This window comes from Carcharhinus amblyrhynchos, chromosome 30 (genome assembly GCF_965287045.1).
Source record: "Carcharhinus amblyrhynchos chromosome 30, sCarAmb.v2.hapA, whole genome shotgun sequence".
NCBI classification, from domain to species: domain Eukaryota; kingdom Metazoa; phylum Chordata; class Chondrichthyes; order Carcharhiniformes; family Carcharhinidae; genus Carcharhinus; species Carcharhinus amblyrhynchos.
This window is the reverse complement of record NC_137353.1, coordinates 3,735,065-3,759,560: the sequence shown is the minus strand read 5'-3', so window position 1 is coordinate 3,759,560 and position 24,496 is coordinate 3,735,065. Positions and strand designations below refer to the sequence as shown.

Below are 24,496 nucleotides of genomic sequence, written 5' to 3'. Positions count from 1 at the left end.
GAAATAGGAGCAGGAGTAGGCCATCTAGCCCTTCGAGCCTGCCCCGCCATTCAATAAGATCATGGCTGATCTGTTGTGGCTCAGTTCCACTTTCCCGCCCTCTCCCCATAACCCTTAATCCCCTCTCTTATCAAGAACCCATCAACCCGCTTCTTAAAAATATTTAGCGAGGCAGCCTCCACCACTTCAACGGGCAGAGAATTCCAGAGATTCACCACCCTTTGAGTGAAGAAGTTCCTCCTCAACTCCGTTCTAAACCGCCTCCCCTTTATCTTGAGGCTGTGCCCCCTAGTCCTACTGTCTTTTTTGAGCGGGAAGAGTCTCTCCACCTCTATCCTATCCATCCCATTCATCATCTTATACGTCTCAATGAGATCTCCCCTCGTTCTTCTAAACTCTAACGAGTACAAGCCTAGTTTATTCAGCCTCTCCTCATAGCTCAATCCCCTCAACTCCGGTATCAGCCTAGTAAACCTCCTCTGCACTCCCTCCAGGGCCAAAATATCCTTGCGCAGGTGCGGTGCCCAAAACTGCACACAGTACTCCAGCTGCGGCCTCACCAATGCCCTATACAGCTGCAGCAAGACCTCCCTACTTTTATATTCAATCCCCCTCGCTATGAAGGCCAGCATCCCATTCGCCTTCCTGACCACCTGCTGCACCTGCAAGCTGGGTTTTTGCGACTCATGCACAAGGACCCCGAGGTCCCTCTGCACCGTCGCCTGCTGCAGTTTTTCGCCACGTAAGTAATAATCCTTCCTACCATTCTTCCTACCAAAGTGGACCACCTCACACTTGCCAACATTAAATTCCATTTGCCAGTTCCTGGCCCATTCGCCCAGCCTATCTAGATCCTTCTGCAGACTCTCCACAATCTCCGTCTTTCCAAGGAGAAAAGTCCCAATTTCTCCAACCTTTCCTCGTAACCCAGCCCCTCCATGCCAGGCAACATCCTGGTAAACCTCCTCTGCACCCTTTCCAGAGACTCCACGTCCGTCCAGTAGTAAGGTGACCAGATAGTACACTCACTAGCTTTCGGGTTCTCCATTCACCTGACGAAGGGACTAACCCAAAAGCTAGTGAGCGTACTATCAAATAAATCGGTTGCACTTAAACCTGGTGTTTACTGTATTTACCCCAGTCCAACGCCGACACAGCCACGTCAAAACTCCGTATAGCCAGTGACCCAAAGCCAGGAATTGATTCTGGGTTCCCAGCACTGTGAGGCATCAGTGCAACCGTGCTGCCTCATAACGGTTAATAATTATGTAGATGTGTATTTGAGACATTCAAGGCTATGGACCAAATGTTGGAGAATGGGATGAGAATATTGAAGTGGTTTGTCTTTGGCGGGCACGGAGGCGATGGGCCGAATAGTCTTTGTGCTGTGAATCTCTCTGATTCTATCGGCAGTCCGTTCCCAGGGGCGGGCTGGGCGGTTTCCCTTCAGGGAGCCGGGCCTGACTCTCGGCTCCGGCCCCCAGGGCCTGTTACCCAGTCGCCCGCATCACAATCCGCGCTCACCCACATCTGACCTGATGTTTTGGTTGAATTTTGCGCTAATTCCGCTGCTCTCGGTCTGTGCTCTGACCGCACTCAAACCCATGCCGTGTGAGTCCCCACTCCGCCTCCTCCATCCTCGGAACTAACAACAGCTTCCCCGGTGAGTGAACCACCCCGACGCCAACCCCGCACCGCCGCCATTTGCTGCAGAGGGAGACGGAGACAAGATGGCGGCGCGCTGGGGTCAGGGGTCACTCCCGGCAGCCTCCGAGTACTAACTGCGCGTGCGCGCCACACTGTCCTGGCGCCAAGGTGGAGAGTGGGCTCCCAGCCTGACTGTAAAAACAAAAATACCTATTCCATCAGAGCTCACAAATAAATCAGAGCTTCAGTAATATTTCCCTCTGAGTCAGAAATAGGTTTGCCATTTCTGGTTAGAGGCATTCTTAGAATCCGACAATGCAGAAAGAGGCCATTCAGCCCATCGAGTCTGCACCAACCGCAATTCCACCCAGGCCCGATCCCTACATATTTACCCACTAATCTTTCTAACCTATGCATCCCAGGACACTAAGGGGCAATTTAGAATGGCCAATCATCCTAGTCCATACATTTTTGGACTGTGGGAGGAAACCAGAGCACCCAGAAGCACATAGACACAGGGAGAATGTGCAAACTTCACATAGACAGTGACCTGAGCCAGGATTCAAACTCAGGTCCCTGGAGCTGTGAAGCAGCAGTGCTAACCACTGGGTTACCATGCTATCCTTTTGGCACCTCTGTTGTAATACAAAAGAGTGTCAATGCTTGATTCCTTGCTCAAATGGAGGTTAAATTGGTTTAGGAAAAGCATTCCTGGAGAGTGAACGGCTCTTGGCTTAAAATCTATCTCTTTGACCAAATCTTTTGAGCACTTGTTTCAAAATGTCCTTCATTAGCTTGTTGTTGACCTCTTACACTGTTTTTTGTTCTCGTTATCGATTTAAGAGATCTAGGTGTCTGGGGAGCCATTTATCACCCATCTTTAAATTGCCATTGAAAAGGTGTTGACTTGCCTTCTCGAACCTCTTCAGTCCATGTGGTGTTTGTCTCAGTACACTAGTCCTGTGAAGCTCCAGGTGATGCTTTGTTGTCTGATCATGACACAACTCCCACTGGGAGTTAAAATTTGGCACCTCTGTTGTAATACAAGTGTGTCAGTGCTTGATTTGTTGCTCAAATGGAGGTTATATTGGTTTAGGAAAAACATAAGTTACATGAAATGCTATTTCTTTGTTACAGAATCCAAAGGAATTGTTCTGACAATTTTGTTTGAAGTAATTATGCTGAAGATTTTCTTTATATTGGTGAGTGTTAGGAATATATCAACATTTAAAGCTTATTTATTAGTGTCACAAATAGGTTTACACAAACGCTATAATGATGTTACTGTGAAAATCCCCTAGTTGCCACACTCCAGTGCCTGTTTGAGTACACTGAGGGAGAATTTTAGCATGGCCAATGCACCTAACCAGCGTGTCTTTTGGACCATGGGAGAAAATTGGAGCACCCGGAGGAAACCCACTCATACATGGGGAGAGATTGCACAGATAGTGACCCAAACCAGGAATAATAAAACATTTTTACTGCAATACAGACCCATAACTTCTTTACATGCATAATAAAATTTGCTGCATAAGTATTTTTTGTTTTCAAATTCCAAATATCATTAACTTGTCTATAACATTGATTTGCCAACAAATAACAGAATATTTTGGAATTAATCATAATACTTCAGACACGAAAGAATGATCTGTATCCAGTCATCATAACGTGCATCAGAATGAGATTCTCACTTTATATAATTGCTATTAGGTAAATCAGTGGTCATGTCGGAGTCTATCAGTGATCAGCGTGCTGTGAGTTTTATTGATTGAGAAGATTGCAACCTAACTGGCAAGTAAGGAAAGAAGTAAAACTATGAATCCTGTGGGAATGGAGGATGCATGAAGGGGAAACATAGTTTAGGAGCATATGAGGAAGAAACAGTTATCAAATAAAAGGCAGTTTGGGAGGAATTCTCTTTTATTCCCAGGAGGCACCCAGGAGCAAGAAGATAAATAGACAAAATGTTGGAACAACTCTGACACAAATTTGACAGTGCCGCCCCACGGTGCCACCATGGGGTGACACGGTGACACAGTGGTTAGCACTGCTGCTTCACAGCTCCAGGCACTTGGATTCAATTCCTGACAAAATCCTCATAATTTATTTAGACAATTTGTGATGAGCCTCAGGTTAATTGAAAAACAGGTTTCCTGATGAAATCCTCCTTAACTCCATGTATGGGTCACAGAAAGGACAGGAAAGTCTGTGGAGCTTGCACATTCTCCCTGTGTCTGCATGGTTTCCTCCAGGTGCTCCAGTTTCCTCCCACACTCCAAAGATGTGCAAATTAGGTTGATTGGACATGCTAAATTAACTCTTAGTTTCCCAGGATGTGTTGGGTTAGAGGGTAACTAAGCGGGGATAGGGCCTGGGTGGGATTGCTTTCAGTGTATACTTGATGGGCCGAATGGCCTCATGCACTGTAGCGTTTCAATCATTTCTATAAAAAGTATCCTATCGGAGGATAAAAGTGAGCGAGAGAGAGTTCTAGGTGTTAAGAGTGAGGGATGGACCCTGCCATAGGGTGGATAGACAGGGAACCTTGAGACTGAAGGAGCAGCATTCTGTTGTCAGGAAGTGGTTCATCAGTGGCTGAGTTAGGAATGGGAGGGTCAACAATGTCAAGAATTTCCCTATCGTTAAATTGGATCTCCTGTCATGAGTAAATAACATTATAGAATAATTTTAAAAATACAACTTTTTGCATAAGTTTTTTTTAAGACTGAACTTTCATTCATGGTCAAATCCTGCCCTTTTTAGTAGATTGTTCGGAAAAAAACCCATGTATTTTTAATCTCACAGTCAACGCAAGAGCAGTTACTTTCACAGACAAAAAAAATGAACATCCTGAATGTTGGCAAGTGCGAGGTGGTCCACTTTGGTAGGAATAATGGTAGGAAGGGTTATTACTTACGTGGTGAAAAACTGCAGCAGGCGACGGTGCAGAGGGACCTCGGGGTCCTTGTGCATGAGTCGCAAAAACCCAGCCTGCAGGTGCAGCAGGTGGTCAGGAAGGCAAATGGGATGCTGGCCTTCATAGCGAGGGGGATTGAATATAAAAGTAGGGAGGTCTTGCTGCAGGCGTATAGGGCACTGGTGAGGCTGCAGCTGGAGTACTGTGTGCAGTTTTGGTCGCCGTACTTACGCAAGGATATTTTGGCCTTGGAGGGAGTGCAGAGGAGGTTTACTAGGCTGATGCCGGAGTTGAGGGGGTTGAGCTATGAGGAGAGGCTGAATAAACTAGGCTTGTACTCGTTAGAGTTTAGAAGAATGAGGGGAGATCTCATTGAGACGTATAAGATGATGAATGGGATGGATAGGATAGAGGTGGAGAGACTCTTTCCGCTCAGAAAGGATAGTAGGACTAGGGGGCACAGCCTCAAGATAAAGGGGGGTGGTTTAGAACGGAGTTGAGGAGGAACTTCTTCACTCAAAGGGTGGTGAATCTCTGGAATTCTCTGCCCGTTGAAGTGGTGGAGGCTGCCTCGCTAAATATTTTTAAGACGCGGGTTGATGGGTTCTTGATAAGAGAGGGGATTAAGGGTTATGGGGAGAGGGCGGAAATGTGGAACTGAGCCACGACAGATCAGCCATGATCTTATTGAATGGTGGGGCAGGCTCGAAGGGCTAGATGGCCTACTCCTGCTCCTATTTCTTATGTTCTTATGTTCTTATGATTGAGAACCTGTGACAGTGTTTCAAGTTGGGTTTGGAGAATTGATTCATTTTCTGAAAATTTTACAGATTCTTGTAAGATTCTTGCTTCAGACATGAAGCAAGCAACTCCCTCTATCAGAAGCATGAATAAAAACAGTTTCTAAATGTGTTACAGTCCAGGCTTTTTCTCAGCACATACTGTCATGTTCTGAGCTACATGATAAGTTCCCTAAGCTCCGTGAGCTCCCTGTGTGTTCTTGCTTTGTGGCCCAAAGTTTAGAAATTAATCACTGGACACTGGAGAATACGTGGGTTGCCGACCATGTTCTCCTGTCAATGGCAAAGGCAGAAATATTTGATATTCCAGAAGTCTGGTCAACTTGCAATTCCAAAAAGGTGACCTTTGGCAGTGATTTCAATATCTGATATTGGAAAAGTGAGTACAACCAGGCTAAACTGCTTGGATTTATTTACAAGTTATACAGAACCAAAAAGACATTAAAAGTAGAATAACCACACCTAAGCAATTTATAAACTGTTTCTACCCAAAAAGCCCAAAATCTTCACAGTTTAATTAGACAATTTGTGATGAGCCTCAGGTTAATTGAAAAACAGGTTTCCTGATGAAATCCTCTTTAACTCCATGTATAGGTTACAGGAAAGAACAGGGAACTGAAGATGGAGTGGTAGATTTGGGGTTTGCAAAGTAGATTTCCTATTACTTAAAAAGCAGATAGAAACACAGAAACTAGAAGCAGAAGTAGGCCATTTGGCCCTTCAAGTCTGCTTTACCATTAAGACCCTAAGACATAAGGGCAGAATTAAGTCACTTGGCCCATCGAGTCTGCTCCGCCATTCAATCATGGCTGATATTTTTCTCATCCCCTTTTTCCTGCCTTTTCCCCATAACCCCTGATCCCCTTATTAATGAAGAATGTATCTGTCTTAAGACACTCAGTGACCTGGCCTCCACAGCCTTCTGCAGCAGAGAATTTCACAGGTTCACTGGCTGAAGAAATTCCTCCTCATCTCTGTTTTAAAGAATCGGCCCTTTAGTCTGAGGTTTTGCCCTCTGGTTGTAGTTTTTCCTACTAGTAGAAACATCCTCTCCACATCCACTCTATCCTGGACTCGCAATATCCTGTAAATTTCAATAAGATCCTCCCCTCATCCTTCTAAACTCCAACAAGTACAGACCCAGAGACCTCAGCCGTTCCTCATACAACAAGCTCTTCATTCCTGGGATCATTCTTGTGAACTTCCTCTGGATCCTTTCCAAAGCCAGCACATTTTTCCTTAGATATGGGGCCCAAAACTGCTCAAAGTACCCCAAAATGGGATCTGACCAGACCCTTATATAGCCTTAGAAGTACATCCCTGCTCTTGTATTCTAGCCCTCTTGACATGAATGCTAACATTGCATTTGCCTTCCTAACTGCTGACTGAAACTGCACGTTAACCTTAAGAGAATCTTGAACAAGGACTCCCAAAAATTCCAACCATTATCTTGCAATTGAGTCTTTGTCTATATATGCCCTGTTTGTGAACCCAATTCTCCGCTCACCTGATGAAGGAGCAGCACTCCGAAAGCTCATGCTGCCAAATAAACCTGTTGGACTTTAACCTGATGTTGTGAGACTTCTTATTATATAATTTTTAGCTTCTTTATCAACCATAATGCTTAAAGTTAAGGCATCCTGAAAACCAGGACCTGAGAAATCTCAAATTTGCCTGGAAGAACAAAAACTGGATCTCTGGCTATAAGTATTATTAAGGCTGCCTTTCTGAACTTGCTATGCAGCTCTTATTCTCGAGAAATTGCCACAAAATCCAATCCTCAGCTACCTGAAATCGCCTGATTCTAACTCCGCAGTGGAAGAACCCCTCTGACTAGACCCTGATATTCACGTAAACTTTTAGTTATTTGACTTGACTTTAATATTTGTCAAAGTGAAACTCCTTTGCTTTGTGCACATGTGTATGTATATATAATGCTCCTGGTGTAACAATCCAAGTATGCCTAATTATGGACACAAGGATTGAAGAAATAGGAAGTTCAATCTGTCTTTTACCCCTGTCCATAACACATTTCATATGATAGGTGAAAAAAATAGTTAACACTCAGGAAGTAAAATGGATATTGCATTTTATTGATGTTTATAACAATCAGAATTTGCAAGTTTGATAAATGCAAATTACTGTGGACGCTGGAATCTGAAACCAAAAGAGAAAATGTTGGAAAATCTCAGCAGGTCTGGCAGCATCTGTAAGGAGAAAAGAACTGATGTTTCGAGTTCAGATGACCAAGGAGTGTTGAGCCAGATGTGTTGAGATTTTCCAGTGTTTTCTCTTTTGGTTTGCAAGTTTGATTCCTTCCTTATGCTGATCTGAGTTGTGTTGCCATTAAAGGCGCTGCAATCAGTACTACTGGGTGCAGGAGAGGCAAATGTTTAAATTCTTGGTTATTATCTCATTACTCCCTAAAGAAAATGTACATCACATGTACATGGTCATTGGGTGAGGACAGAATTGGAATCAGCTTTGATGATCTCTCCTTTTAAATGATCTCTGTTAAAGTCACACAGGTCACCGTTTCTGAAAGCTTGTGGGATTACTATCAAATAAACTAGTTGAACTCTAACCTGGTGTTGTCACACAGGGGCAGTGGGCAATTGGGTTTGGTGTCAATGTATCAGAGGTGATTGGTGCCTGTGGCACTGCAGAGTCGCAAAGAAACAAAAGCATTCAGAATAGATGGGAAAAAGATTGACAAAACAATCTCATGACAGTTTGGTTCTTATTTCAAATTAGATGTACTTCATGCTGATCTCCTACCGACCAGTGGTGAACAATTGCCTTGAGGCCCAATTTTGGCATGACGGAAACTGTTGTGACATGTGCCCTGCAGGTGAGCGAGTCAGTGTTTGATCATCACCTCTATTGCATTCTGCAGCCTTCAAGAACCAATCACTGATTGCTGCCTGGTGTATGGTATGCAATTCTGTCTTAAAGCTGCAAAGCTGGAATACTCGGTGCTTCTATTTACATGTAGCTGGATTTAAAAGAGATAAAGACTTGGATTTATAGAAAGAGAGTCCCTACAGTGCAGAAGGAGGCTATTCGGCCCATCGAATCTGCACTGACCACAATCCCACCCAGGCCCTATCCCAATAACTGCATTGATTTAACCTAGTTAGTTCCCCTGACACTAAGGGTCAACTTAGCATGGCCAATCAACCTAACCTGCATATCTTTGGACTGTTCTTGCAAACCGGAGCACCTGCAGGAAACCCATGCAGACACAGGGAGAATGTGCAAAACTCCATACAGACAGTGACCCAAGCCGGGAATGGAACCTGAGTCTGTGGTGTTGTGAGGCAGCAGTGCTAACCCCTGTGTCACCGTGCCACCCTTATTTATGTTACAGCATTAACACATTCAGGACATCCCAAAGCACTTTCCATCAAATGAACTAATTTTGAATATGTGGTAATTCCCCTATTTAAATTTGTAGACATGATATTTTATATATTGCTTTCTTCCACTGTTACTGCCTCACCAACAGTCACAATCTCATTCTGTAGAAAAGACAGGAGGCAGCTGAGATGAAACTTCACAGACTAATCCTTATGTCTCCACAGAATTGCAGTATTGATTCAGAGAGAAATCAACTATTGACTTTTAAAGGGGGACTGAAACTTATAGATGTTGTTGGTTTTAAAAATATTAACTTTATTTAGTTATTTAACCTGCTCCAAATTATAAACCTACATGTTGATAATATGCAACTTTGCAAACCCTGATCAACCTTGTGTAAGTTGAGAACTTTACTTGACAATTAACCTTCATATTTACCTAATCCCTCATCATGGCAATGACTTGTTTTTACTCTCTGCAAGATGCCACATAAATTCTACTTACTTTTACAATCAGAATTTATTAGGCTTAAATTTAATGACCCAATATAACTATATAGACATTATCATGAATATCATGAACAAGTTGATAAAAACACTGTATGGTGTGATCCCAACTGGGACTTCCTGAAATTCTTTTCCATTAACTGGGCTGAATAGGGCAAAAATCAGATAAGGTTTCTGTACCTGATTGATATCTAGTGATACCCATTGATAAATTCAACCACGTGGACCCCAGGGAGAACATTCTCATCCACTGAGCAGAATACCTTGCTAAGGCAATAAATCACCTACATGTAAATAATAGTCAGCTGAAATTGTTTTAAACTTTATTCCAATTCAATCCAATCAAATCAAATCAAATTCAGAGTCCGAACAAGTTGGGACATTCCCAATCCAAGCCGACAAGACAGGGCTCCCACCTCCCGTCTTGGGCTTGATCTACATGATCCAAGCTGATTGGAGTAGGCATAGCTCCTCCTCCAAGGCTTGATCTCATTTGCATCCTAGCCAAAAGGCCGAGATGCCGCTCTAAGAGCTGAAATTGTCAATGCTTACCACACTTCAGCTGAGGCCAAAGAGCTCTAGAACGACCCTGAAACCTTCAGACGCTATTCTGTTCACTACACATTAACATGAAACAAATCTCCAACGTTTTTTGACTGGTCATTTTGATCCTTCATGGCCCATGTACTTGTGGTTACCATTCTTGGTAAGTATTATCATGCAGTATTTGGTAACATGATCAAAGACATATTAGAATTTCTACCAATATTATGGATCTTGGAGAACAGAAATAGCAATAGAAAATGCTGCGATTAGGCAGCAGATGTGGTGGCATCTGCGGAGGGACAGAGTTAACTTTACAAGTTGATGACGTTCAGAACATGCAAAGATTAGAAATGTAACAAATACAGAGTTGAGGAGAAGGAAGAACAAAAGGAAAGGTCTGCAGCAGTGAGCCAGTGCGCTGACAAATGGCAGATGGAGTTTAATTTAGACAAATGCGAAGTGATGCATTTTAGTAGATTGAACCAGGGCAGGACTTGCTCGGTTAATGGTAAGGCATTAGGGAGAGTTACGGAACAAAGAGATCTAGGGATACATGTTCATAGCTCCTTGAAAGTGGAGTCACAGGTGGACAGAGTGTTGAAGAAGGCATTCTGCATGCTTGGTTTCATCCATTAGAACACTGAATACAGGAGTTGGGGCGTCTTGTTGAAGTTATACAAGACATTGATAAGGCCACACTTGGAATACTGTGTGCAATTCTGGTCACCCTATTATAGAAAGGATATTATTAAACTAGAAAGAGTGCAGAAAAGATTTACTAGGATGCTACCGGGACTTGATGGATTGAGTTATAAGGAGAGGCTGGATAGACTGGGATTTTTTTCTCTGGAGTATAGGAGGCTGAGGGGTGATCTTACAGAAGTCTATAAAATAATTAAGAACATAAGAAATAGGAGCAGAAGTAGGCCATCTGGCCCTTCGAGCCTGCCCCGCCATTCAATAAGATCATGGCTGATCTGTCGTGGCTCAGTTCCACTTTCCTGCCCTCTCCCCATAACCCTTAATCCCTTCTCTTATCAAAAACCCATCAACCCGCTTCTTAAAAATATTTAGCGAGGCAGCCTCCACCACTTCAACGGGCAGAGAATTCCAGAGATTCACCACCCTTTGAGTGAAGAAGTTCCTCCTCAACTCCGTTCTGAACCGCCCCCCCTTTATCTTGAGGCTGTGCCCCCTAGTCCTACTGTCTTTTTTGAGCGGGAAGAGTCTTTCCACCTCTATCCTATCCATCCCATTCATCATCTTATACGTTTCAATGAGATCTCCCCTCATTCTTCTAAACTCTAACGAGTACAAGCCTAGTTTATTCAGCCTCTCCTCATAGCTCAACCCCCTCAACTCCGGTATCAGCCTAGTAAACCTCCTCTGCACTCCCTCCAAGGCCAAAATATCCTTGCGCAGGTGCGGCGCCCAAAACTGCACACAGTACTCCAGCTGCGGCCTCACCAATGCCCTATACAGCTGCAGCAAGACCTCCCTACTTTTATATTCAATCCCCCTCGCTATGAAGGCCAGCATCCCATTCGCCTTCCTGACCACCTGCTGCACCTGCAGGCTGGGTTTTTGCGACTCATGCACAAGGACCCCGAGGTCCCTCTGCACCGTCGCCTGCTGCAGTTTTTCGCCACGTAAGTAATAGTCCTTCCTACCATTCTTCCTACCAAAGTGGACCACCTCACACTTGCCAACATTAAATTCCATTTGCCATTTCCTGGCCCATTCGCCCAGCCTATCTAGATCCTTCTGCAGACTCTCCACACCCTCCGCACAATTTGCCTTTCCCCCAATCTTGGTGTCATCAGCAAATTTCGACACCCTACACTCGGTTCCCTCCTCCAGATCATCTATATAAATGGTAAATAGCTGAGGCCCCAGCACCGACCCCTGGGGCACCCCACTAGTCACCAACCGCCAATCCGAATAGCACCCATTGACCCCCACTCTCTGCCTCCTATTTGACAACCAATCCTCTATCCACGCTAACACCCTACCCCCAACTCCATGTCCTCTGACCTTCTGCAGTAACCTCTTGTGAGGTACCTTATCAAACGCCTTCTGAAAATCCAGAAAGACCACATCCACCGGCTCTCCTCTATCCACCGCCCTAGACACATCCTCATAGAACTCCAGTAAATTTGTCAGACACGACTTCCCTTTAATGAAACCGTGTTGCGTCTGCCCTATCAAGCAATTCCCTTCAAGATGCCTCGCAATTTCCTCCTTAATGACAGATTCTAACATTTTACCTACCACAGACGTTAAACTAACCGGCCTGTAATTCCCCGCCTTTTGCCTGGCACCCTTCTTAAACAACGGCGTAACATTAGCCGTTTTCCAATCCTCCGGCACTTCCCCGGAATCCAGCGACGTCTGGAAAATAACCACCAAGGCATCCACTATCACCTCCGCCATTTCTTTCAGAACCCTCGGATGCATTAGGGGCATAGATCAGCTAGATAGTCAATATCTTTTCTCAAAGGTAGGTGAGTCTAGAGAGCATAGGTTTAAGGTGAGAGGGGAGAGATATAGAAGCGTTCACAGGGGCAATTTTTCACACAGAGGGTGGTAGGTGTCTGGAACAAACTACCAGAGGTAGTAGTAGAGGCGGGTACAATTTTGTCTTTTAAAGCATTTAGATAGTTACATGGGTACGATGGGTATAGAGGGATATGGGCCAAATGCAGGCAATTGGGATTAGCTTAGGAGTTTAAAAAAATGGGCAGCATGGACAAGTTGGGCCGAAGGATCTGTTTCCATGCTGTAAACCTCTATGACTCTATAACAGGATGGAAGAAAAGACAATGACAAAAGAAATGATGGTGCAAGAGAGAAAGATCATAGAATCATACAGCGCAGAAGAGGCCTCTCGGCCCATTGAGTCAGGACCAACACATTAGAAACACCTGAACTCCACCTAATCCCATCTGCCAGCATTTGGCCCATAGTCCTGAATGTTTTTAACAGAGCAGAACAGTTCATTCATTGATAAGCCATGCCAGAGTCAAGAAGTCCAACATTATTATACTGCTAGACAGAGGGAGCCAATGAGGCCTTAAAGCACTTGGTAGCAGAATACCCTTTGCTGTTCTCCCCACTTCCTTAATTTCACTTCTAAAGTCAACCAGATGATCATGAATCAAGTAAAGGAAAACAAGGTAAATCTAAAGATATAAATAGAACATAAGAACATAAGAAATAGGAGCAGGAGTAGGCCATCTAGCCCTTCGAGCCTGCCCCGCCATTCAATAAGATCATGGCTGATCTGTCGTGGCTCAGTTCCACTTTCCCGCCCTCTCCCCATATCCCTTAATCCCCTCTCTTATCAAAAACCCATCAATCCGCTTCTTAAAAATATTTAGCGAGGCAGCCTCCACCACTTCAACAGGCAGAGAATTCCAGAGATTCACCACCCTTTGAGTGAAGAAGTTCCTCCTCAACTCCGTTCTAAACCGCCCCCCTTTTATCTTGAGGCTGTGCCCCCTAGTCCTACTGTCTTTTTTGAGTGGGAAGAGTCTCTCCACCTCTATCCTATCCATCCCATTCATCATCTTATACGTCTCAATGAGATCTCCCCTCATTCTTCTAAACTCTAACGAGTACAAGCCTAGTTTATTCAGCCTCTCCTCATAGCTCAACCCCCTCAACTCCGGTATCAGCCTAGTAAACCTCCTCTGCACTCCCTCCAAGGCCAAAATATCTTTGCGCAGGTGCGGCGCCCAAAACTGCACACAGTACTCCAGCTGCGGCCTCACCAATGCCCTATACAGCTGCAGCAAGACCTCCCTACTTTTATATTCAATCCCCCTCGCTATGAAGGCCAGCATCCCATTCGCCTTCCTGACCACCTGCTGCACCTTCAAGCTGGGTTTTTGCAACTCATGCACAAGGACCCCGAGGAAAAACAAAATCATTACCAACAATTGTTATCTGGAAAAATGGGAGAAACTATTGAATTCAACATAAGGCGGTAAAATACCTTGTCAAAAGATGAGCTCGGGTACTGGTCCTCTACCCAATATGGAGCTTCATTGAAGCATTATAGCAGGCCAGGGATGGAGACGTCTCAGTGGGAGTACAGTGAGAATTGAAATAACGTGCAATTGGGAAATTCTTGGAGGTGTTTAACCCCTAAATCCACTGACTCAATTCCTTTGTTTGAGACTTTGACTATTCAGGCAATAGGAAACAATCTAGTGATATAACTCAGGAAATATTTATTAAGCCACGTAAGTAACACTTAAAGCTAGACAGCAACTTCACTGGCTTAACACGTGGAGCAGCACTGTGGTTAGCACTGCTGCCTTGCAGCGCCAGGGATTTGAGTTCAATTCTGGCCTCAGGTCACGATCTGTGTGGGGTTTGCACATCCTCCCCATGTCTACGGGGGTTTCCTCCGGGTGCCCTGGTATTTTCCACAGTCCAAAGATGTGCGGGTTAGGTGGATTGCCCATGGTATATTGACTCTTAGGGCAGAATTTTACCGAGGTTTGCACGATCCTGTCCAAGGCCAATGGAGAATGCCTTTCTCCAAGCCTTGCCCACCCCCAGAATTGGGGCGGGTGTGCCAGTAAAATTCTGGCCTTAGTGTCAGGGGGATTAGCTAAGGCAAATGTGTGGAGTTGTAGGAATAGGGCCTGGGTGAGGTTGTGATCAGTACAGACTCAATGGGCCGAATGGCTTCTTTCTGTACTGTAGGGATTCGATGAAACATGATTCTTGCTTCCTCTTTCAATCTGGGAAGCAAAGTGAAAAGTGCGTTTCTCTCTTTCTCTCAACTTCTGTGGCTGTCTGTTCCCGGTTCGTAAGCAGTGTTCCGTTCCGTCCCCAGATTCAGTTCTGCTGATAACCAGATATGGAGCTTTATAACTGTTTTAAAACTATAACCCTTCTGATTTGTCCCGCTTTAGATTCTGATTGATTTGGCTGCTGGATAGTTTCTGATTCATTTAAGTGATGGATGAGTGTCTATTACGTTAACTACTCATTTGACCATCTCTTAATCATTATCACCTTTCCTATTGTTTTATTAAGTTTTGTGCTTTTCCATTGAGATAACTGGCCTTAAGGCATCTGCTTTCATCTTCAGTGTTTACTTATTCGAGATAAGAGAGTATGAATGTCCAACACTGATGATTAGCATTTAGATTCAGTATCACAAACATTCAATTGATGTAGATGCCTTGTAGAATTCTTATCAGTTGTCATTTTGGATTTATCGACTGGAAGTCTTCCGTTTCCACCCCACCTGCTGTGGGAATGATAGCAAGTGGGACGGAAAATGCGGTGGATCATTTAAAGGTCCATTGATCTTGGGTGGGAATTTCCAATCTTGGGGTGCATGTGGCCAGAAAACCATGCCCATCATTTTATTTGTACGTCCACTCCCACGATACATCTCTAATAAAATTCAATGTAAGCTCAAGGAACGGCACCTCATATTTTCATTAGGTAGTTACAACTTTCTAGGCCCAACATCGAGTTCAGCAGTTTGATCATAAATTCCAACACCACCCCCCCTCCCCCCGCCCATGCCCCACTTTCTCAGACAACAACTGTTGATGATTCTGTAATTCCCATTTGCACCTCCTCTGGGTGGATTAACTGCCTCCCCCTGCAGCAATGCACCCTTCTGACAGAGGAAAAAAGTACTTGTTGGAGCAGGAAGTAGACCTTACTTGGGACATTAAGCAGCTTGTTGGACACACACAGGATGACTGTACCCCTGAGGTTCTTGCTGTTGACTGTAAGGTAAGGCAGCAGAAAGAACTCAGGTGCCCCTCCTACATTCCCAGCCCATTTCCAATGGGCCTGGGAAATCTAGCCCTTAGTCTCAGTAAAAACTAAAGTCCTCAGGCCAGTGTCCAAAGCTGGAGCTGAGCCACTCTGGTGGATGACAGGATCAGGAGGAGGGCATCTTGATGGCGCCTTTAAAGGTTCTGATTTAAAGTTAAGTGCAATCTTTTCCTGATTGTAGAATCATCTAGATGAATTTGCTCTGGATATTTGAGAACTTCTCCATTCACAAGAGTAGACTTATGTACAGAGCTTCCAGTATTCAATGCATTGCAGAAATGTAGTATTCCATTTTTTGCAGAAAGGGATAAGAGGTCTTGTTCTTTTGAACAATTCTATGTCTATCATGGTTTTTAAAGGTGAGCGGGTTAGGCTAATTGGCCATGATAAATTGCCCTTAGTGTCAGGGGGACTAGGAAGGTAAACATTTGGAGTTACAGGGATAGGATCTGGGTGGGATAGTTGTCAGTAGAGGCTTTATGGGCCAACTGGTCTTCTGCACTGCAGACCCTATGATTCTATAAGCAATGCTTCACCTTTTCATACAATTATATGAAATTCATCTGTATGTCTCACTAATGTTGCACATTAGAAATATGCCGGGCACGTTAGCCTGACTCACCCCTACTTCAAAGAATGTTCTGCCAAAACCCTAATCTATGCCTTTGTCTTGTTTAGATTTGACTATCCATCCCTGACCAGCCTTCCACATTCTAGCCACCATAAACTCAAAGTCATCCAAAATTCTTCTCTACAACTCACATTGAGACCTGTTTACCCATCAGCCCTGTGCTCAATGACCTACACTGGCTCCTACTGATGCAGTGTCTCAATTTTAAAATTCTCTTTTTCAAATCCCTCCATGGCCACCCATGTGCCTACCTCTGAAATCTCTTCCAGCCACATAGCCCTCCAAGATCCCTGTGCTTTCCTCATAATGATCCTGATTTTAGTAGTCCCACCATTGATCGCTGTGCCTTCAGCTGTTAAGGCCCTAAGCTCTGGAATTCTCGCCCTAACCCTCTTGGCTTCTCTGACCTGCTTTCCTCCTTTAAAGAAACATGGAAAATTTACAACACAGAAGGAAGCCATTTGGCTGATTGTATCTGTGCTGATCAGAAAAGAGTTATCAGCCTAATCCCACTTTTCAGTGCTACATTTGTAGCTCTGTGCATTATGGCATTTCAAGTGCATGTCCAAGTATATTTTGAATGTAGTGTGGGTTTCTGCCTTACTACTCTTTTACACAGTGAGTTCCGTGCCTCCATAACCTCTGGGTGAAATAATCTTTCCTCAACTCCCCTCTAATCTTTCTGCCAATTAATTTAGAAGAATGAGAAGGGATCTAATTGAGATATAAAATTCTGACAGGGACAGACTGGATGCAGGAATGTTATTTCCTCTGGCTGATGGAGGGTCTAGAACAAGGGTTCACAGTCTCAGGATACGGAGTAGGCCATTTAGGACTGAGATGAGAAGAGGGTGGTACAGAATTCTCTACCACAGAAACCTGCAGAGACCAAATCACTCAATGTATTTAATAAGAAGGAAACAGATTCCAAAATGCTAAAGGTATGAAGGAGTATGGGGCAAGTGCTGGAGTATGGCACTGAGATAGAGGCTCAACCATGATCATATTGAATGATGGAGCACGCTTGAAGGGCCGAATGGCTTACTCCTATCTTCTATCTTTAAAGCTAAGCACACTTGCTATTGACCTCTCTGCTTATGGAAATAGGTCCTTTTCATTCTTATGTTGGCCCCTCACATTTTAATGCACCTCAATTAAATCTCCTTTCAGCCTCCTCTGTCCAAATTAAACAACCCCAGTCTGTGCAATCTTTCCTCATAGTTAAAGTTCTCCAATCCTGGCAACATTCTTGTAAAGCTGCTCTGTATCTTCTCATAATGCCTTGACCAGGACTGAACACACAACACAGATAACTGACACAGTAGCACAGTGGTTCGCACCAGGGACTTAGGTTTGGTTTTGGCCTTGGGTGACTGTGTGGAGTTTGCACATTCTCCCCATGTCTGTGTGGGTTTCCTCTGAGTGCTCTGGTTTTATTTGGTTTGGTGTTGAGTTTAGCGTTAGAATGTTCTTGCGAAACATCGTGGGACGTTTCATGTTAAAGGTGCGATATAAATTCAGTTCATTGTTGAATTATAGTTTGTGTCTATTCAAGTTGAGTTTTTAAAATGTTTTTACTCCATCCTTAAAGTTACAAAGCCAATGCTCAGACTGAATTGGGCAAACCTGAATTCATTCCCTGCTTGCTTCAAAAACCAAATTCAAAATCCAATTGAATTCAATTCAAGGTCCCCACAAAAGAAGCAAACAAGATCCAAGCTGACAAGATAAAGCATTGACCCCATCTTGGGCTTGATCTCGGCCAAAAGGCCGGGAAGCAATACCCCATAAATTCCCATTCCATCTTCCCGTCTTCCTCATTCACTGGCTTTCACCTGGATCTATTTTGGTTATATTAGCACAATGGCATGCTTCTTTAAATATCCCACCAGCTGTGGCTCTGCTGGAGTGGGTTGGTGCCAACTAATCACTTTTAAGTGGATACAGGCATAGATGATCCATGACTTTCAATTCCAGAGCAATATGTTTAGGAAGAAGGGAGGGAAGCTGAAACAAGATCAAATCTTGTAATGGAAAATTTATCTGTTGCGAATATGGCAATTTGATTTTTTTTGATTGCAGGCACTAAAGTGGTGGAATACTGTGGATCATCTTCCCCAACACAATGTAACAATTGTGGTCCTGGGACATTCACCCATCAAACACATAGTTTAAACGCATGTTATCCCTGTCTGGATTGCGTTGGAGGTAAAACACAGTAATATTAATACTGAGGTCTTTCAGAAGACTTGCAGGTACTTTCCTACTGGCTATAATTAAGCATTAGGAAATATATTCAGGTGAGCAAAACATTTATTCACTGTTTTGATGAACTCTGATTACACATGCATTTTCTGTGACTGAAGCTATACACTGAATTCCCATCAAACCCATTTCATAATTTCCACACATCTCAAGCATTGCACGCTGCAAAGAGATGTTGATAGGATGCAGAGCTGGGCTGAAAAGTGGCAGATGGAGTTTAACCCTGATAAGTGTGACGTGATTCATTTTGGCAGGACAAACTTGAATGCAGATTACAAGGTCAATGGCAGGGTTCTAAGGAATGTGGAGGAACAGAGAGCTCTTGGGGTTCATATCCACAGATCCCTGAAGGTTGCCACTCAAGTGGATAGAGCTGTGAAGAAGGCTTATTGTGTGTTAGCATTTATTAACAGGGGGTTTGAGTTTAAGAGCCATGGGGTTATGCTGCAACTATACCGGATTTGGAATATTGTGTTCAGTTCTGGTCACCTCACTATAAGAAGGATATGGAAGCATTGGAGAGAGTGCAGAGAATTACCAGGATGCTGCCTGGTTTGGAGGTTAGGTCTTATGAGGAAAGGTTGAGGGAGCTGGGGCTTTTCTCTTTGGAGCGGAGGAGGATGAGAGGTGACTTAATAGAGGTTTATAAGATGATGAGAGGGATTGATAGAGTGGACATGCAGAGACTATTTCCTCGGGTGGATGTAGCTGTTACTAGAGAGCATAACTATAAGGTGAATGGTGGGAGATATAGGAGGGATGTCTGAGGTAGATTCTTTACTCAGAGAGTGGTTGGGGTGTGGAATGCACTACCTGCTGTGATAGTGGAGTCGGACACTTTAGGAACTTTAAAGCGGTTATTGGATAGGCACATGGAGCACACCAGAATGATAGGGGGTGGGATAGCTTGATCTTGGGATTGGACATAGCTTGGCACAACATTGAGGGCCAAAGGACCTGTACTGTGCTGTAATATTCTATGTTCTGTTTCTATGTTTCTACTTGTGCACATAGCATGCTCAATGGAATTTTAATTGTTGTCCTGCATCACTATCTCCATTTCACTAGTTATTTTTCAATTTGATTTTTGTTGAATTATTTTAAAAGTGATTTTAGAATCACTACTTACAGGTTTGCCTTTAATTCTTATGGGAAGCAACTAAAGGAAAAACAGGGACGTTTATGCTTCAAACAGCTCAGCAGTGTTGCTCACACCCATCTGTAACAGTTGTCTCTATTTATACTCCTGATCCAATGTTCAGTACCTGTTATTTGTAATTAAATTGGCTTAACATGGTAATTGTCAAAAGATATAATTGCTGAGGCATTGACAGATTCCCTTCTCTTTCTTTTAAAGCTTTAGAAAAAATAAGAACTTTTTTTTCTCAACTCAAACAAATAGGAATAAAATCATGTACTTTAACATCACAGACCCCATACTTCTACCTGGTTACAAAGCAAAATTATCCATTGTAAACCAATGCATCTCTGGTTAGTGTGTCACATGATTGGTGAAGACATCACAGGTATTTGGAAGATTTCCCCTCGCTTCCATCCTGGACTATAAGCGAGCAACACCTAACCAATAAAGCTCCACAAAACTGGTGAGGTAATCCAGCATGTGGCAATCTTTTCATTCGTTAAAATTTGCTATATAAGTGAGCTGACCACTTCAGTATACAACGGCAAAAGACAAAACTCCGACAAGGTCTGTTTTCCAGCAAAAATAATCAGAAGAAATTCAGACCTTATTCTCAAGTCAAAGATCAATTTTCAAGATCATTCCATCATTGACTAAAGTGCGGTAAATCAGGCGATTGTAAACACCTTTGCCAAGGGTGCATATTAAAAAAAATCAATGCACTCCAGAGTATACCTAATTTTCTTTTACTCAACCATGACTTTGGAAACACTCGGAGAGTTGGAGGCAGGCAAAGAAAACTATTTTCAGCCAGCGCATCAGCTAGTCAATTAAAACAAGGGCTCAAAATCTCCTAGAAATTGGGCATAGTGTGAAAATAAAGCACTGGGAAGTTAGAAACAAGCTTTCTTACTGAAGCTGCGATGTTTTTTCCAGTAGCATTTGGAATGCAACTGCTCAAAACGAAAAACAGGTAACGCAATTAATTAGAATTAAAGGTGGAATCTCTTCTATATTAATATAGAAAACAAAAAAGTCTTTAAGTGATCGTTCAATCCATATTTTTTTAAAGAAACTACAGAAATAATACAAATTAAATTGGAAGAGAAGTTAGAGGGAAGAAAAGTGAAAGAAAATAATTTAAGAACAGGTAACTGCGATGGCAGGAAAAAGGTGGCGCTATAGGACCATTCAATGAGAATGCAGACGGGTGGGATTTTACAGCCTCGCTCAGGCGAGACCGGAAATTCCCGCCGGAGGTGAAGGGAGATTTCCGTTGTCGGACCCGCGCCCGCGTCAATTATGTGGCGGGCAAGATGGTAGAGTTCTGGGCATAGAGTATCTATGAAGATAGACTTTAATATTACCCTGCTGCAAATAGGGTACCAGATGAAATTAAAGTAGCAACTTTCCTGAATGTAATTCGATGGAAAACCTTCACTATTACAGAGTCTTGTCCATCCTTCCCAATCTGGTCCAAAATCTGTGAGGAATTGACCAAGACCCTTGCAGAACACTTTTTGCTCAAATCTTTAATCATAGCTGGGAGATTCATACCAGAGCCAAGAAGTCTGTGAAACTATTCCACAACTTGTAGCTGTGCTACAGAAACTAGCAAAGAGTTGTCTTTGGTCCAACGCCCAAAGACAGTCTTTGAGACAGACTTGCTTGTGGCCTTCAAAATGAAGCAATTCAAAGATAATTGCTCACTGAAAATTCTTTAGCACTAGAACTTGCTGCAGAGATTGCAGTGTCAATGGAATTGCCAGCTAATGAAGCTTCCCAAATTGGAACTGCTGCCAAAATAAACAAGGTGAATACTGAGGAAAAAACTCTCAACACGCAAGTATGCCATAGGTGTGCACACGTGGGGCTTTCACCATAGGAATGTTGGTGTCAAGAAAAAGAATGTCATAATTGTAGCAAGAAAGGTCACGTAATCAAGACGTATTGGGCCAGGCATAATCCGCAAAGCTGAAAGATGGGTAAACGCAAAAAAGTACCCAAAGGCAATGAAGATTCCTGAGATCGAAGAACTAAACCTCGGTGTATTCTCAGTGCAAGGTGATATACAAAGATTTTGGGTCGACTCAAAACTGAATGGGAACAAAATTAAAATGGAAGTAGCCACGGGAACTGCTGTATCTCTTATCTCTGAAATTTTATATGAACAAAAGCTCAAGAATGAACTTACTCAAAAGAGGTGGTTCCAGTGACGGGTTATACAAATGGTGCAAGTTGAAATAAATGGTCACTCTGAAAAATTGCCATTACATGCCAGAAAAGGAAATTTTCCTGCACTTTTCAGAAGGATATGGTTAAACAAAATCAAACTAAATTGGCAGGCAACTAACTAATCAGTTGATGGAAAGAACACATTATAGAAACTCTTAGAAAAGTACAAGAAGGTACTTGAAAATACTTTTGGGGAAATGACCAGAGTCAAGGCTTAAACAACCTGTTCCTTTTCTGAGTGTCATGATACTCTGAGAGGCTTACTTAGCCTTCACCTTGCTCAGCAAATTTAGGAACACCAGGTCCAAACAAGTTTGCAGGTGCCCGTTAGCAATTCTGCAGGCGTAACCCCAGCATTGTAGTGTTGTAGGAGAGCAAAAAACTTGCCAAATGCAATGGCTGATGAGCCTGCTTCTTCATGGAAGTCTTGAACATCTGCACAGTTTGTCCTGCCAGTCCAATCGAGGAAGGGTGATAGGAGGCTGACTTACATGACAAATGCCAAAAGATTTGATGAGAGTTTGAAATTCGCCAGCCAAGAATGCCATTTTAATGCCCGAAACCAACACTTTGGAAAGACCATGGATCGCAAAGACCTGCCACAGCTTATCAGTAGTAGATGTAGTGGATTTCATGAGCTGAGCATCCAACCACTTGAAACATGTGCCCCCAGCAAAATCTATGAAGCCATGACCACAGATTGTCCGGCCACTCACAGGGGTGCATTTTTGCTGATGGCGGTAACGTTTGCTGGATCTTTCGTACTGCCTAACCATTTGTTTATTTTCCCTGTTAATGCTAGGCCACCAGACATAGCTTTTGGTCAATGCTTTTACTCTGCCCTGACCAAGATAGGCATCATATAACTCTTGGAGCAATGGCCATCCCCCAGAGTTGGTACAAAGACAATAGCAATATTATTACAATGGCATCCCACCGTCGCAGCTTATCACATCCCTGTGTTGCAAACATAGCTTCATTTGCTCAACCTTGACAAACTGACTATTTGTAATACCATCTTATTGACCTTCAAAAACAATGGATCCCTATCTGTCCATGACTTAATGTGGGCTGCTGAGACAGGCAGAGTGTCCAAGAAATGCAAAGGAAATACTCTCTTCTGCTGAGCAGGCAACCACAGTATAGTCTGTGGCAGTGGGAGACAGCCAAATGCATCTGCATTTGAGATCTGTGTTCTTGGCCTATACTGGAGGGTTTAGCTATATGTTGCCAGCAGCAAGGCCTATCTTTGCACCCTGGCCAAGGCAATAGATGGCACTGACTTATCCTCCCGGAAAAGCCCCAATAATCGTTTATGGTCTGACACAATGGTTAAATTATTGCGTTTGATAAGGTGCCGCACAAAAGGTTGCTTCAGAAGGTTAGGGAGCATGGAGTTGGGGGTAAGGTGTTCGCATGAATAGAGGATTGGTTGTCCAATAGGAGGCAGAGAGTTGGTATCAATGGGTGCTATTCTGATTGGCGGTTGGTAACTATTGGAGTGCTGCAGGGATCGGTGCTGGGGCCTCAGCTATTTACCATTTATATAGATGACCTGGAGGAGGGGGCTTAGTGTAGGGTGATGAAATTTGCTGATGACACAAAGATGAGTGGAAAAGCAAATTGTGCGGAGGGTGTGGAAAGTCTGCAGAGGGATCTGGATAGGCTAAGCGAATGGGCGAGGACCTGGCAGATGGAGTACAATGTTAGCAAGTGTGAGGTTATCCACTTTGGCAGGAATAATAGTAGGAGGGATTACTATTTAAAGGGTGAAAAGCTGCAGCATGCTACGGTGCAGAGGGACCTAGGGGTCCTTGTGCATGAGTCGCAAAAACCCAGTCTGCAGGTGCAGCAGGTGATCAAGAAGGCAAATGGGATGCTGGCCTTTATAGCGAGGGGGATTGAATATAAAAACAGGGAGGTCTTGCTGCAACTGTACAGGGCACTGGTGAGGCCACAGCTGGAGTACTGTGTGCAGTTTTGATCGCCGCACTTGCGCAAGGATATTTTGGCCTTGGAGGGAGTGCAGAGGAGGTTCACTAGGCTGATACCGGAGATGAGGGAGTTAGACTATGAAGAGAGACTAAATAGACTGGGTCTGTACTCGTTGGAGTTTAGAAGGATGAGAGGGGATCTTATAGAGACGTATAAGATAATGAAAGGGATGGATAGGATAGAGGTAGAGAGATTCTTCCCGCTCAGAAAGGACAGCAGGACTAGAAGGCACAGCCTCAAGATAAGTGGGGGGGCAGTTTAGATTGGAGTTGAGGAGGAACTTTTTAACTCAAAAGGGTTGTGAATCTCTGGAATTCTCTGCCTGTTGAAGTGGTGGAGGCTACCTCGCTAAATATATTTAAGACGCAGGTAGATAGGTTTTTGGTAGGCAAGGGAATTAAGGGTTATGGGGAGAAAGTGGGAAAGTAGAACTGAGCCACTTCAGATCAGCCATGATCTTATTGAATGGCGGGGCAGGCTCGAGGGGCTAGATGGCCTACTCCTGCTCCTACTTCTTATGCTCTTATGTAAATGCTGTCCATTGATATACGGGTGAAATTTCTTCACAGCACCAATGATTGCTAGGCTGCCAATTTGTGAGTGCTGTTTCCCAGTGCCTGACAAAGTTCTCGAAGCAAA

The 24,496-nt window shown here is 43.6% G+C and overlaps 2 protein-coding genes across 3 annotated transcripts in view; one reads left to right on the top strand and one right to left on the bottom strand.

Moving 5' to 3' along the window:
• The window catches only part of LOC145360047 (tumor necrosis factor receptor superfamily member 5-like), a 179,267-nt gene that overhangs the window by 68,646 nt on the left and 86,125 nt on the right, over positions 1–24,496 (bottom strand). Inside the window, exon 1 of one of the 2 annotated variants that reach the window (XM_080214953.1) lies at positions 1,536–1,674. The exons of the other annotated variant lie outside the window; for it this stretch is intronic. The gene's annotated coding sequence lies outside the window, so the exon portion shown is untranslated. Of the gene's footprint in view, positions 1–1,535; positions 1,675–24,496 lie in introns of those variants that run through there. 2 annotated transcript variants of the gene reach the window in all.
• The window catches only part of LOC145360265 (tumor necrosis factor receptor superfamily member 5-like), a 60,553-nt gene continuing 37,712 nt past the window's right edge, over positions 1,656–24,496 (top strand). Inside the window, exons 1-4 of the mRNA XM_080215373.1 lie at positions 1,656–1,663; positions 2,785–2,849; positions 8,119–8,215; positions 18,304–18,429. Coding sequence (XP_080071499.1) covers positions 2,826–2,849; positions 8,119–8,215; positions 18,304–18,429 — 247 coding nt within the window. The 5' untranslated portion in view covers positions 1,656–1,663; positions 2,785–2,825. The remainder of the gene's footprint in view (positions 1,664–2,784; positions 2,850–8,118; positions 8,216–18,303; positions 18,430–24,496) is intronic.